Source organism: Artemia franciscana, chromosome 16 (genome assembly GCF_032884065.1).
Source record: "Artemia franciscana chromosome 16, ASM3288406v1, whole genome shotgun sequence".
Classification (NCBI taxonomy): Eukaryota; Metazoa; Arthropoda; class Branchiopoda; order Anostraca; family Artemiidae; genus Artemia; species Artemia franciscana.
The window spans coordinates 36,009,253-36,023,077 of NC_088878.1; the positions used below are offsets into that span (position 1 = coordinate 36,009,253).

Sequence of the window (13,825 nt, forward strand, 5' to 3'; positions counted from 1 at the left end):
GATCAACCGTTCGTAAGTTAAAAATACTTCAATTTTTCTATTTTTCCGAATTAACGGGCCCCCACTCCCCCCCAGACGGTCAAATTGGGAAAACGACTATTTCTAATTTAATATGGCCCGGTCCCTGATACGCCTGCCAAATTTCATCGTCCTAGCTTACCTGGAAATGCCTAAAGTAGCAAAACCGGGACCGACACAGACCGACAGACAAACCGACAGAATTTGCGATTGCTATATGTCACTTGGTTAATACCAAGTGCCATAAAAAATTAAGTCATGCGGAATTATCTTCCATGCGGAAGATCTAATCGTATATGCGGATTTTTTTTTATCTAATGATTGCACCATCAAATCAGTTCTTATCATTTCTTGAACAATTTGATTTGCTCCATTGTACACGCAGCAGCGTGTGCAGCCTTCTCCGTTGTGTGCACGCAGCAGCCGTAATTTGCACCAAAAAGAACATAATCCTATTTCCATTCTGATAGCTTAAAATTTTTCTCCATAAATTTCCACATTCCAACCTTACTAGTTTAGCTTTTTCATTTAAAACAAAAAAAGTGAAATTCATTTCATTTCATATTCAGTCGTTTCATTCATTCATCTATATATATAAAAACTAGCTGTTGGGGTGGCGCCACCCCAACACCTAGTTGGTGGGGGCGCTTCGCGCCCCCCCAAGACCCCTCGTGCGCGTAAGTCGTTACGCGCCATATTAGTTACGCGCCATTGTAGTTGTATCCCTGTGTCCCACCTGTGAATATAGATAGATATATATATGTTTTTAACTACGGAAAACTTACGAATATACAACATTCTTGGCTGTCCCATTGTCTGTGCATATCCCCCTGTGCCCACCGGCGTCCCCGTTGTAGTTGTGTCCCTGTGTCCCGGTCGTCATTTATATTCCCTGTGTCCCGGTCGTCATTTGTGTCCCGGTGTCCCAGTCTGTAATTTCTCTTTGAGTTTCACGGTCGTCATTTATATTCCCTGTGTCCCGGTCGTCATTTGTGTCCCGGTCGTCATTTGCTGTTGCCATTGTAGGTTCTTCAGTCATTTTACAATTAAACATTTTTCCGTCCACGATCTTCTTACCTTTAATGACGCCATCGTCATAACAAACATGACGAAAACTAACTTCATGACGACATGATGACATGACGTCACTCGACAGACCCACAGACAACTTATTCTTATATATATACTAGCTGTTGGGGTGGCGCTTCGCGCCACCCCAACACCTAGTTGGTGGGGGCGCTTCGCCCCCCCCCCAAGCCCCCCCCGCGCGCGTAAGTCGTTTACGCGCCATTGTAGTTGTGTCCCTATGTCCCACCTGTGAATATGATAGATATATATGTATTTATATATATATATATATACTATATATATATATATATATATACATATATAATATATATATTATATATATATATATATATATATATATATATATATATATATATATATATATATATGGTTTTAACTACGTAAAACTTGCGAATATACAACATTCTTTGCTGTCCCATTGTCTTTGCATATAAATAGATTGTCAGGTTTACCGACTCTTGAACATGCAACATATAATGGTCCATGGGAAAACAATCTGTATTCAGATCTATACCTCATGATTCTAATGATTGCCCTTGAGCTTTGTTGATGGTGATTGCTAATCGACCATTCCCTGTCCCGGTGTCCCGGTCGTCATTTATATCCCCCTGTTTCCCCCGGTGTCCCCGTTGTAGTTGTGTCCCTGTGTCCCGGTCGTCATTTATATTCCCTGTGTCCCGGTCGTCATTTGTATCCCGGTGTCCCGGTCTGTATATACATTCGTTTTTTAGTTTTGTTTTTCTCCTTTATTTTTTTCCTTTTTTTTTCTTTTTTAGTTTATTTAGATTTTTAGATTTTTAGATTTTTTAGTTTTTTTATTAGTTTTTAGTTTTTTTTTCTTTTTAGTTTTTTTGTAGTTTTTACCTTCTTTTTAGTTTTGTTAGTTTTTTTTTTTTACTTATGTCCTGGTCGTCATTTATACTCCCTGTGTCCTGGTGCTTTGTTGATTGCTAATCGAACATTCCTTTTGTCCTGGTCGCTTTCTCTTTGAGTGTCGTCATTTATTTTTTTCTTTTTTAGTTCTTTTGTTTTTACCTTTTTTAGTTTTTTTTAGTTTTTTAGATGAAAATTTTTTTTAGTTTTTTCCTTTTTTTCTTTTTAGTTTTTTATTGGTTTTTACCTTTATTTTAGCTTATTTTTCAGTTTTTTCCTTTTTTTAGTTTTTTTATTTTTATTTTTTTTAGTTTTTTACCTTTTTTTAGTTTTTTAGTTTTTTAGTTTTTTAGCTTTTTTACTTTTTTTATTAGTTTTTAGTTTTTTTTTGTAGTTTTTGCCTTTTTTTTAGTTTTTTTCAGTTTTTTTTTTAGTTTTTTATTGGTTTTTACCTTTATTTTAGCTTATTTTTCAGTTTTTTCCTTTTTTTTAGTTTTTTTTAGTTTTTAGTTTTTTTAGTTTTTTACCTTTTTTTAGTTTTTTTAGTTATTTTAAGTTTTTTAGCTTTTTTATTTTTTTTATTAGTTTTTAGTTTTTTTTGTAGTTTTTGCCTTTTTTTAGTTTTTTTTAGTTTTTTAGCTTTTTTATTAGTTTTTAGTTTTTTTTGTAGTTTTTACCTTTTTTAGTTTTTTTTAGTTTTTTAGATGAAATTTTTTTTAGTTTTTTCCTTTTTTTCTTTTTAGTTTTTTATTGGTTTTTACCTTTATTTTAGCTTATTTTTCAGTTTTTTCCTTTTTTTTAGTTTTTTTTTATTTTTTATTTTTTTTAGTTTTTTACCTTTTTTTAGTTTTTTAGTTTTTTTTAGTTTTTTAGCTTTTTTACTTTTTTTATTAGTTTTTAGTTTTTTTTGTAGTTTTTGCCTTTTTTTAGTTTTTTCAGTTTTTTTTTTAGTTTTTTATTGGTTTTACCTTTATTTTAGCTTATTTTTCAGTTTTTTTCCTTTTTTTTAGTTTTTTTTAGTTTTTAGTTTTTTTAGTTTTTTACCTTTTTTTAGTTTTTTAGTTTTTTTTAGTTTTTTAGCTTTTTTATTTTTTTTATTAGTTTTTAGTTTTTTTTGTAGTTTTTGCCTTTTTTTAGTTTTTTTAGTTTTTTAGCTTTTTTATTAGTTTTTAGTTTTTTTTTGTAGTTTTGCCTTTTTTAGCTTTTTTATTTTTTTTATTAGTTTTTAGTTTTTTTTGTAGTTAGTTTTTTTAGTTTTTTACCTTTTTTTAGTTTTTTAGTTTTTTAGCTTTTTTATTTTTTTTATTAGTTTTTAGTTTTTTTTGTAGTTTTTGCTTTTTTTAGTTTTTTTAGTTTTTTAGCTTTTTTATTTTTTTTATTAGTTTTTAGTTTTTTTGTAGTTTTTGCCTTTTTTAGTTTTTTCAGTTTTGAAGTCACCTGATCCAGTTTTTTCAGGTGACGTCACCTGATCCACAGATCCACAGATCCACACACAGACAACTTATTCTTATATATATATAGATATAGATAGATAGATGTCCCGGTGTCCCGGTCATCATTTGTGTCCCGATGTCCCGGTCTGTAATTTCGTCAGTCGACAAACATGACGTCCGTCGACACACAAACATGACGTCATTCGACAGACACAGACAACTTATTTTTATATATACCTCCCCCCCCCCAAAAAAAAACAACAACAACATCATTTGATTAGCATACAAAGATTAGGCCCATATATTGCATCCAAGTTAAAGTAACTTACCTTTACCACCACTGATTGAAACTGCTTCACATCCTTCAGTAGAAAACCGGGTCTTATAGGTCAAACTATTCCGTTTTATCATGTCCTAAAAGAGTTTGTTTGGAGTTATTAATACAATTCATATTTTAGAGATTATAGTGAGACAAGCTCTCTACTAAGACTGTACTTGTTTCCAGAAAGCAGCTATGTCACCAGTACGATCGACGTGCAACCAAACACCAGATAACAAAGTTTTCAGTAAACTTTTTACAGGTTATTGTGGTATGGTTTAATTTGCAGCAATTAAAAATTAGATGGCGATAATGTTTAATATGTATGTGTCAAAGATTGTTCAGATTGTTAAGAGAATGTTGTTGAGATCGCTAAGCGATTTTTGAGAGATTATTATAAGATTAAGATTGTTAAGAGACTGCTAAGGTTGTTAAGAGATTGTCAAAAGATTGTTTAGAGACTTCTAAAAGATTGTTCGGATTGATAAGAGAATGCTGTAAAGACCGCTATACGATTTTTGAGAGATTGTCAAAAGATTGTTAAGAGACTGTTAATGTCCTTAAAGAGATTGTTAAAAGACCGTTTAGAGAATGTTATTACATTGTCCAGATAGTTAAGAGAATGTTAAAAGATTGTTAACATACTGTTAAGATCGTTAAGAGATTGTTAAAAGATTGTTAAGAGACTGTTAAGATCGTTAAGATATTGTTAAAGAGACTGTTAAAAGATTGTTCAGATTGTTAAGAGAATGTTGTTGAGATCGCTAAGCGATTTTTCAGAGATTGCTAAAAGATTGTTAAGAGACTGTTAAAAGATTGTTCAGATTGTTAAGAGACCGTTAAGGTCGTTAACATATTGTTAAAAGATTGTTTGGAGACTGTTAAACGATTGTTCAGATTGTTAAGAAACTGTTAAGAACGTTAAGGGATTGTTAAGAAACTGTTAAGATCATTAAGAGACTGTTAAAAGATTGTTTAGAGACTGTTAAAAGATTGTTTAGATACTGTTAAAAGATTGTTCAGATTGTTAAGATAACATTATTGAGATCGCTAGTGATTTTTGAGAGATTGTTAAGAGACCGATAATAGATTGTTTAGATCGTTAACAGATTGTTAAGGGACTGTTGATATAATTTCAAGATTGTTAAGAAACTGTTGAGATCTTGAGAGATTGTAAGAGTTCCAGTTATATTAACATTTTCGTAAAGAGTAATTTTAACGTTTTTCCAAGAAGATATAACTAAAATGATTAGAAAAGAAATTATTTTCTAAGCATTATACTAAGTTAATATACCTGTTGCCAGCAAAAAAATAAGTCACCTGCAGTTGCGATGTGCAACTTAGCACCAGACTACCAAGTTTTGGGCAGCCTTTTTTAGTTTGTTGGTAGATGCTTCACTGATGAAATCTACCTTAGAGCACCCAAAAGCTAGATGGCGACGATGGATATATCCCATATATATGTGAAAAATTGTTTTATTACTTCTTCTTATACAATTTTTACACTACATAACTGAAAAGGATATACAGTATATTTTTGCATTATTTGGTCCAGTCATATTCTTGTATTTTTCATTCTTACAAAAAGATTATACTCCAAACATTGTACAGAGGTAATGCACCAGACCGGCACTACTTTATCGACTAGCAATCTTCCCCCAGAACTCAAACTTTACTGACCTTTCTTGCGAGAGGCCAAGCTATTAGCAACTTCCCAGATTGCCAGTAAATGCCCTGCTGAGGACATCTAATTTTGCGGAAATAAAAATTAGATCTCACAAATGTTTATATAAAAATAGTGAATTTCAAATATCTCCAACGTGTGCCCTTTACAATGGTGTAAGTTTCTCGAATTTTATCAGTTGATTAAAAGAGTTACTGGATACCATTAGAAAAAAAAATCGAGCATAATAAAGCCGAACTCAAAGTTTTCTTAGCGTTTTTTTTTTTTTTTTTTTTTTGCTAAACTGTAACTCCTTCACACAAAAATTTGAATTTTGTGACTTTTACTGCAATTTTCGTAGGAAATAGCTTGAATTAGTCAGACATGGAGCTGAAAAAACCACCTACCGAAGCAGTTTTTCGTTCCTCTTGTTAATGATAATTAATAGCAATAATAACTAATAATAAATTAATAAGTTAATCCTGATCAAAAAGGGCATTTTGGTGTAACCTTTGCTTTTTTACGAAGCAAACGATATGAAAAATGATTGGTCCGATTATATTATATATTTGTGATTTATTTCAGACAAGAGAAATGAACAATTGTTGTGTTTTTTTCGAAACGTTGTGTTTTTGTTTTTCTATGCATTTGTGCTGCCCCAGCCTTACGAGCTCTGCTCTCTGTTGGGGCATAATATTGTTTCTGTATATTTTTAATTTTAATTAATAAATATTGATTGATTGATTGATTGATTGATTGATTGTGCTTCAAGACTTTCTATTTATTAGTTTCAGGTAGCCCTTTAGAAATTTCCCAGAAGTCTCCTGCTATTGGCTAAAACGGTAGTCTCCTGCTATTGGCTTTTATTTGAAATCTTCTGTTATTGGCTGACTTTCTTGAAAAGGTTAAACTGTGTTCAACTTTCTTTTGACTGTAATAAAGTCAACAAAGTCATGTGAGCAGAACAGTTTATTAACTTTGTGGAAAGCTTTATACACTTTATTGACCCCACTAGGGGCCGTTGTTAAAATTAGGGTCTTTATTATTTTTCTATATTCATATTTCTATTGGTTTTCGGCACCCTCTTTTTTCTTTTCTTTACTCTTTCATAAGGTTAAGACGCTTGCTATGACGGTTTATAAATAGCTTGATCAAATGGTCATCAACTTATTGATAAACTGTTTACCTTTATATGGTACTTGTTGATCTGTAATTATTAAATGGTTGTTAATTAATTATTAATGACCAGTTATCGATTGATTATGAACTAATTTAAAATGAACTCACTTTTTTGCAAAGAATAGCTTGTCTATCAAACAGGTACATTGTAATATCTTTTGCCCAGCCACCGTGAGATACTTTTTGAAGGTCTCCACTGTATATCAACTCAGAACTCTTCTCAGCTAAATTTCCACCCTGGAAAAGAAATTAAACATTAAAAATGAGAAAGTAAGACAGAATTGAAAAATAATTATTAAAATAAATTTAAACATTCTATGGTTTGTTTCCCTGCAAAGTATCCTTTCCATACTCTTACAGAAATAACTACAAGCAGTGACAATGACTCCTCTCTACTCAACATTGTTATCACTAACATTACCCTTATCCCTCACCTCCCTGTTTCCCTAGCCCAATTATTCCAAAAAATATAAAGATAAACAAATAAAAAATCTCATTGATAGAAAACTGGAAAATCCCTCATTTCATGTAAGAGCAAACCTAAGATGAGTAACCCAGGGGGGGGGGAAGAAAGTTTTATTTTGATGACCTTGGTACTTTAAGACAATGAACGTTGAAAAAACATGTTAAAAATAATAAGACAAAAGTTTGAATATTTTGACTTCATATCCGTATATTTTTAATAATAAAGAAAATCAAGAAATTTTATACACCTTTCTTTCCTCTCGGCAATACAATATTAAGATCTTCTCTCCTTATTAAACATTACTTATACTATCGCTACCTATTCATTACCGTTTTCAATAATCCAGTTTATAAAACTAAGAAAAAACTTAATTTAGCAACTTTTTAATATTGTATTTAAACAACTTCTTTTAAATAGTATATTTATTTTAAAACAAACTTATTTTGATAAACAATAGCCAATGGACTAGTTTTCTTGGCAGAGACGATCCTTAGATGTCAGTGCACAAAGTATCTGGCTGATACGACTCATTGGTTCAAGTCCCAGCCTTCTAACTGCTAACTTCTAACATATCTTCTAACTGCGTATGTCTTTGCTCTTCATTTTCATTGTTGACACACCTCCACTTTTCTTCTAATCACGTGTGTCTTTGCACTGCATTTTCATTTTGACTCACTCACATGTTCAGTGTAGCAAGTCTTCTAACCGTGTGTGTCTTTCCTGTTCATTTTTATTTTTGACACGGCACCGCTGTTCTTCTAACCGCGTGTGATTTTACTCTTCGTTTTCATTATTGACTCACTCACATGCTCGGTGTCACATATCTTCTAACTGCATATGTCTTCGCTCTTCATTTTCATTTTTGACACACCGCCACTTTTCTTCTAATCACGTGTGTCTTTGCACTGTATTTTCATTTTGACTCGCTTACGTGTTCGGTGTCATGTGTCTACTAACCGCGTGTCTCTTTGCTCTTCACTTTTCATTTTTGACACGCTCTAATTGTCGTTTTTTGTTTGGTTCTCGTTTTACCTCAGCTTGTCCTTCGTCATTACGAAATACATATCGCTGAACCTTTATTTTTTTAACATAAAGTAGACATTGATGACTTTATCCATGTCAAAATCCCAAATGCAATCGTCATCACTATCATTTTCAATTTTTACACGTTTTGATTCTTGCTGTCAAGGTTGATTTTCATTGACTTTCTCACATGTTCGGTGTCGCATATCTTCTAACCACGTGTGTTTTTGCTCTTCATTTTCATTTTTGACACGTCGCCACTGTTCTTCTAACGGCGTGTGAATTTGCTTTTCATTTTCATTTTGATTCACTCGGTGTCGCATGTCTTCTAACCGCGTAAGTCTATTCTTTCTAATTTTTGACTCTTTTATCTAACAGCCGTTCAAGAGTTCACTGGATGAAATCCAGCCTTAGCAAAAGTTTCAAAGTAATATTTACTTTATTATAAACTATCATTAAAAAAAAATTTCTTGCAATAAATGTATCTTACAAAAATCTCTACCTGCCAATTTTCCATAGGTTTTTACCGCTCATTAAGGAGCGTCTTTTCGTCATGCACCATTACTATTTTTTTAATTAGTTTGGCCACGTCTCTACTCGAACGGAGCATGATTTTCTGAATGAATCCTTTTTATTATCGATTTAATTAGCGTCATTTTTTTTACATGCTTTTAAAGTCCATCGTTGAGACGCTTGGTTAATATTTAGAAGGTCTCGGAGTCAAATCCTTGCGCTTTTATATTTTTTATTCAAATTTCAACAATAGATCTCTTGGCCAATATATAAGAGATATAATAGCTGGAACAAGGTGACCACACTGGTCGAATCTTTTTTTATGCTCTTTCAAAATATAATAATTAATTCACAAACAAATAGCCCCCCTCCCTCATGGTCCCATATATAGCCCAAGGAATACTAAAAAATTAGATGCTATATAGTTACTTTCTTATAGTTGCTATTTTGTTATATAGTAGTTGCTGTATAGTTATAGGTACTATATAGTATATACTTACTATATGTACTATACATTGATAAAAACTATATAATTACTTCTTAATATGAATGTTTTTATTAATCAAATTATCATGTATCCTCCATTATTACACTTTTAAAAATCATTTCAAATAATATTTTGTTGAATTATTACACATGGAGATAAATTGCAGACTGAGAAGATAACCGACTTAATATAAGAACTATAATGTATAAGTGCCCTGATCTGGGACCATTAGGAGGGGGAGAGTGTATTAGCTAGTGAATTGATTATTAATGGTATATTTTATATAATGTCATGGAATCTCGTATATACTGACCGATTTCTTATAACAAAACATCCCTAATTAATTAATTACATCCCTATAATTAATCCCTATAATTAATTAATCCCTATAATTATCCCTATAATTAATTAATTATATAAAACATCCCTTAATAGGGATATATAAAACATCCCTATAATTAATTAATTACATCCCTAATTACATCCCTAATTAATTACAAAAATCCCTTGAAGTTACCTGCCAGTTCTCCACAAGTTTTTGCCACTCATTAAGACGTTCCTTTCCTTCCAGCATCCTTTTTCTTTCGTTAATTAGTGTGGCCACTTCTCTCATTGAGTGGAGCGCTTGACTAACATCATTAAAATCTGCGTGACTTTCCTTCAGAAAAGTAAAAATTTACTAGAAGAAGTAGCAGCTTTTGCAACCAAAAGACAATAGAATTAAATAAACGGTTTTTACTTCGAAATCTTTCAGTATGATTTATTTTTTTATATTATAGTTCAACAGCGAAAAAACAAGGAACCCGGGGGGGGGGACATATTGCACTGAAAAATATTACTCAGTACCCCCTCCCGTCGTAGCAACAGGTTGTTGAAGATAAGCTGAGATTAACAAATTTCGATCTTAAGACCGATAATGCAAAGGCTTGCAGACCGCTTTGTTTGACAATCGGTTTGTCAAATCGACAATTGGATCGTTGAAATAGACTTTTGCTTGATAATCTAATTAAAAATTTTGGATTCACTGTAGAACACAACAACCAAATTATTGTCTGAACTGTGATATTGGTCCCTTCCTTTTTGAGTAAATATTTGGAATTTCAAACCGATTATGTGAAACTTCTTGTGAAAGGTCTATTCACAACCCAGATTAAAGAGCATGGGCAACTTACAAGATTAGGAATTGCCACTCTTGTCAACAAGAGAACCTTAACGCCATATAAAATCTGGCAACACTTGGCATTTCTTTTAGTGCATAAATAAAAATAATTAATTTAATTTGTGTGGGGGTTGAAATGAATGTAGTAACGAGTGTAAGATCTCAGTTCCTGTCAGAAAAGCGTTTACAAAGATTGAAAAATGTCAAGTATCGCCAATTTCCATTCCCAGCCTTTTTCCACAATTGGCCCAGCCTTTTCGAAAAAATGCAGTTAATTAACCATTCCTGTGCCTTATTTGGATTTCATGATGATTAGGAGTTTCTATTTTTTTTTGTTGAATGCGTTATATTTTTTTTCTAAAATGGAAATATCTGAAGTTTCCACTTTCTGACGGAAAAATTTTGTCTCTCTTATCCTGAAGGCTAAAAAAAAACCTTCCTTAAACAAATAACTCTCCATAAGCAGCAATAGAAAAATACCAAGCGTATTTTTTAGCTACTTATCTGCATTTTCAGCATTTGAAAGTGAGAAGTTTCGGACGCAACAATAAATTCTATTGTGTAAGCTAATTCGACCTCTCCTATTTCAGGGTCCTCTGGCATTTTATTTTATTTTTTCTTTCCATTTTGTCTAAAGCTACTTTCTCTTTACAAACTGTTCCAATTTGGAGATAGATAATATTGTTTTCTAAAAATTAAAATAGACTTGACTTGGACTTCAGACATTAAAACACATCAATCTGCAGTTTATCTTATCGCAGTAGATAAAACCTTGCTCTTGGAAACAATTCTTTGTAGATAAAAATTGGAAAACTCAAAAATCAATTTTTTCGCCATTTCAATCTCCTGTAAAACTTGTAATCTCTAACATACCGTCTTTTGATTAACGCAGTTGACATATAGCCCATTTTCTAGTTTTAATTTTTATTTTAGTTTTCTTGGATCGTCTTTTTTTTATTGAAAAAAAATAACTGAAGGAATCAATTTTAGTTATTTTATTGTATAATTTTTTTTATATTATTCCAATTTTGTTGCATGAAAAATATAACTTTTTGTGTAGATAAATCTAGCATATAATATCTGCTTCTTCTTCTTAAGATAGGAGGTCCACAAACACCAAAGCAGGTTGGAATTTTTTCATTTAGCCGGGACACTGACTCTTGAATCACACCATATTGTGCTGTCCAAAAATTTGGCCAAAATACTATTTTACAATAAAATTGTTGAAATTTAGATTATGTTTTTTTTTCATAATCCAAAATGAGAATCGAGATTGCCAAAAAAAAAAAAAACTTTAAGAGTACTTTCTACGATGCTTAATGTATTCATGTATTCAATGTATTTAAGTAATATATTTTCATGTAAATACTGGCATCCCAAGATGACTTCATAAATGCAAACTCGAAAATTGTAGTTTACTTTTCTTATTTTAAAGATAAATATCACTATATTTATAACGTATCAAGTCAAAACAATTACACAAATATGTACTGACGTTGTTAAAAAATCAATTTTTGAGCAATTCTCTTGTATAAAAAAAAACAAACTAAATTGATAATACAAATTACAACCATACTTTGCCTTTCTGCAGTATTTATCTTATTGTAGTTCACGAGTCCTTTGGTAGAGAGAGGGGGGGGTCAACATCCTATACCACCACCCATCTCACCCTGTTAGAGCTCACCTAGTTTCTGGTTATGCGATGATACTATAGGAATGTTTCTATCTTGATCAAGCTATTAGAGTGTGCAATATAGAAACATTATTTCAGTTTTCTTTAGGTTGATAGATAGACCAAGAGTATTTTATAGAGGGGAAATATACCTGCTTTAACCACACATCAACTAAAACCTTTGAAATAGTACTTATACATAAAAAAGCGCTACTAAGGTAGGGAGAGTGTACCTCCACTGGCAATACCCTTCAAAAATCATCCTTCATGGGAGAGTTCTATATCCCCCTCATGGGTTTCCTGATATCAGTTTATTTGAGTAGTGAAAACTTTTACAGCTCAAATACAGCTTTCCTGAATCCTCAATAAGATTATTTGGCTTGTTTCGGTTAACCCAATTAGCTAGTGTCCTGTTCAGTTCAGATTTCCCATCTCAGTATCCTATTCAGGTCAGTCTAATCGGCTCAAGTCTATTTGGTAAGTTTCTTGGCAAGTATCCAAGTAAGCTCTATCCAAGTAAGTCTGCACCGTCATGTTAAATAAGGATATTGATTGCATAAGGAATTTGATTCTATGATAAGTAATTCTATTCTTATATTACCATAATTGGGCTGGCCGTCCAGTGAAAACAGAAAACGTGACGCTAATAACAATATTTATAAAATACGTTATAAATTAACTTATAAATATTATGTATAAAATACGTGAATCAGAAATTTGCAGATTGATTTTCTAAAATCCATATCTCATTTTTTTCAAATGTATACTCAACTGCTGCGAATGCTTCTTGCGAATGCTTTGCACCATGGTCAAGATTGCACACCGCCTACAATAAACACCGGAAAACAACACCAAAAACTAACTGGCGTACGCTGGATTCGTCAATATCGCATGCAAGTCCGATTTAAGGCAATTTAAGACATATTAACTAGGCAAGAAAACAAGAAAATATAATATAAAACCATGTAAAACTATAATGTAGAAAAAACTGCAAATTTTAGACATAAAACCACTCATAAAACATAAACCTATAGTCTATTTCAATTTTTTAAGTCCAAAAAGTCTCGCTGACGCAAACAAAACACAACCCTTTTACACTTATTGCTGATTACTGTATGGCTGGCACTAGGACCCATAAAAAAAAAAAAAAACTGGTGCATCCAGCCAGTCATAATTATAGACACATAGGTTTTATTATTTTCGCAACATGGAATGATGATGACAAGGGCGTACCCAAGAGTTTTTGCTTGGGGTGCGGGTAAAAAAAAGAAACGTTGTAAAATACATCAAAAATTGTTTATACGCATTTTTGTTACTTTTTTAAGTCAAACAAAATTTCGGGGAGGGGGTTCAAACTCGGTAACACCCCTCCCCCGGATGCAGCATTGGTTGATGATGCTGGGTTAACCCCTCTCAGTTCGTTGAGCAGGAGTTATTTACGTTTAAATAAATATAAATCAGCCATAAAGGGGGTAATACCTCAACCTCCGTTCCCATGGCGTGAGTACAGTTTGATGTTCTGTTTTTTAAGTTTTATTTACATGGACATATTCAACTGCCAAGGGTGTGCAACCCTCACCCCCTAACCACCGTGGTTGTGATGCAGTTTGATTCTATATAATTTTGAACTATATTTATAAAAATGTGTAAAGGTCCAGAAAAGCAATTCAAACCACCCCTTCCCTTCTTGGTTTGTCCGCAGTTTAATTCTATATTGTTTTCGACTATATTTATCGCCTCTTTTGATCATCAAGGGGATAGTCTCCCCTCAACTTGACTGCAGTTTCATTTTGCATAATTTTTAAATACACTTATACAAATTTTCTAAGGAAAATTTTAACTAGCTTTGAATCCACCTGTTTCCCTTTCCAAAATTATGGATCCTTCCCAAGTGTTCCTGCGAAGTTTCACAGCTTTCATCACTAGCTACT

At 32.2% G+C, this 13,825-nt stretch overlaps 1 protein-coding gene across 1 annotated transcript in view; it reads right to left on the minus strand.

Annotated features, from left to right (window-relative positions):
• LOC136037398 (uncharacterized) overlaps positions 1-13,825 on the minus strand; it is a 154,314-nt gene that overhangs the window by 10,789 nt on the left and 129,700 nt on the right. The window contains exons 13-15 of the mRNA XM_065720143.1: positions 9,581-9,721; positions 6,683-6,811; positions 3,743-3,827 (exon numbers count right to left, since the gene is read on the minus strand). Of these exons, the coding sequence (XP_065576215.1) occupies positions 3,743-3,827; positions 6,683-6,811; positions 9,581-9,721 (355 nt within the window). The remainder of the gene's footprint in view (positions 1-3,742; positions 3,828-6,682; positions 6,812-9,580; positions 9,722-13,825) is intronic.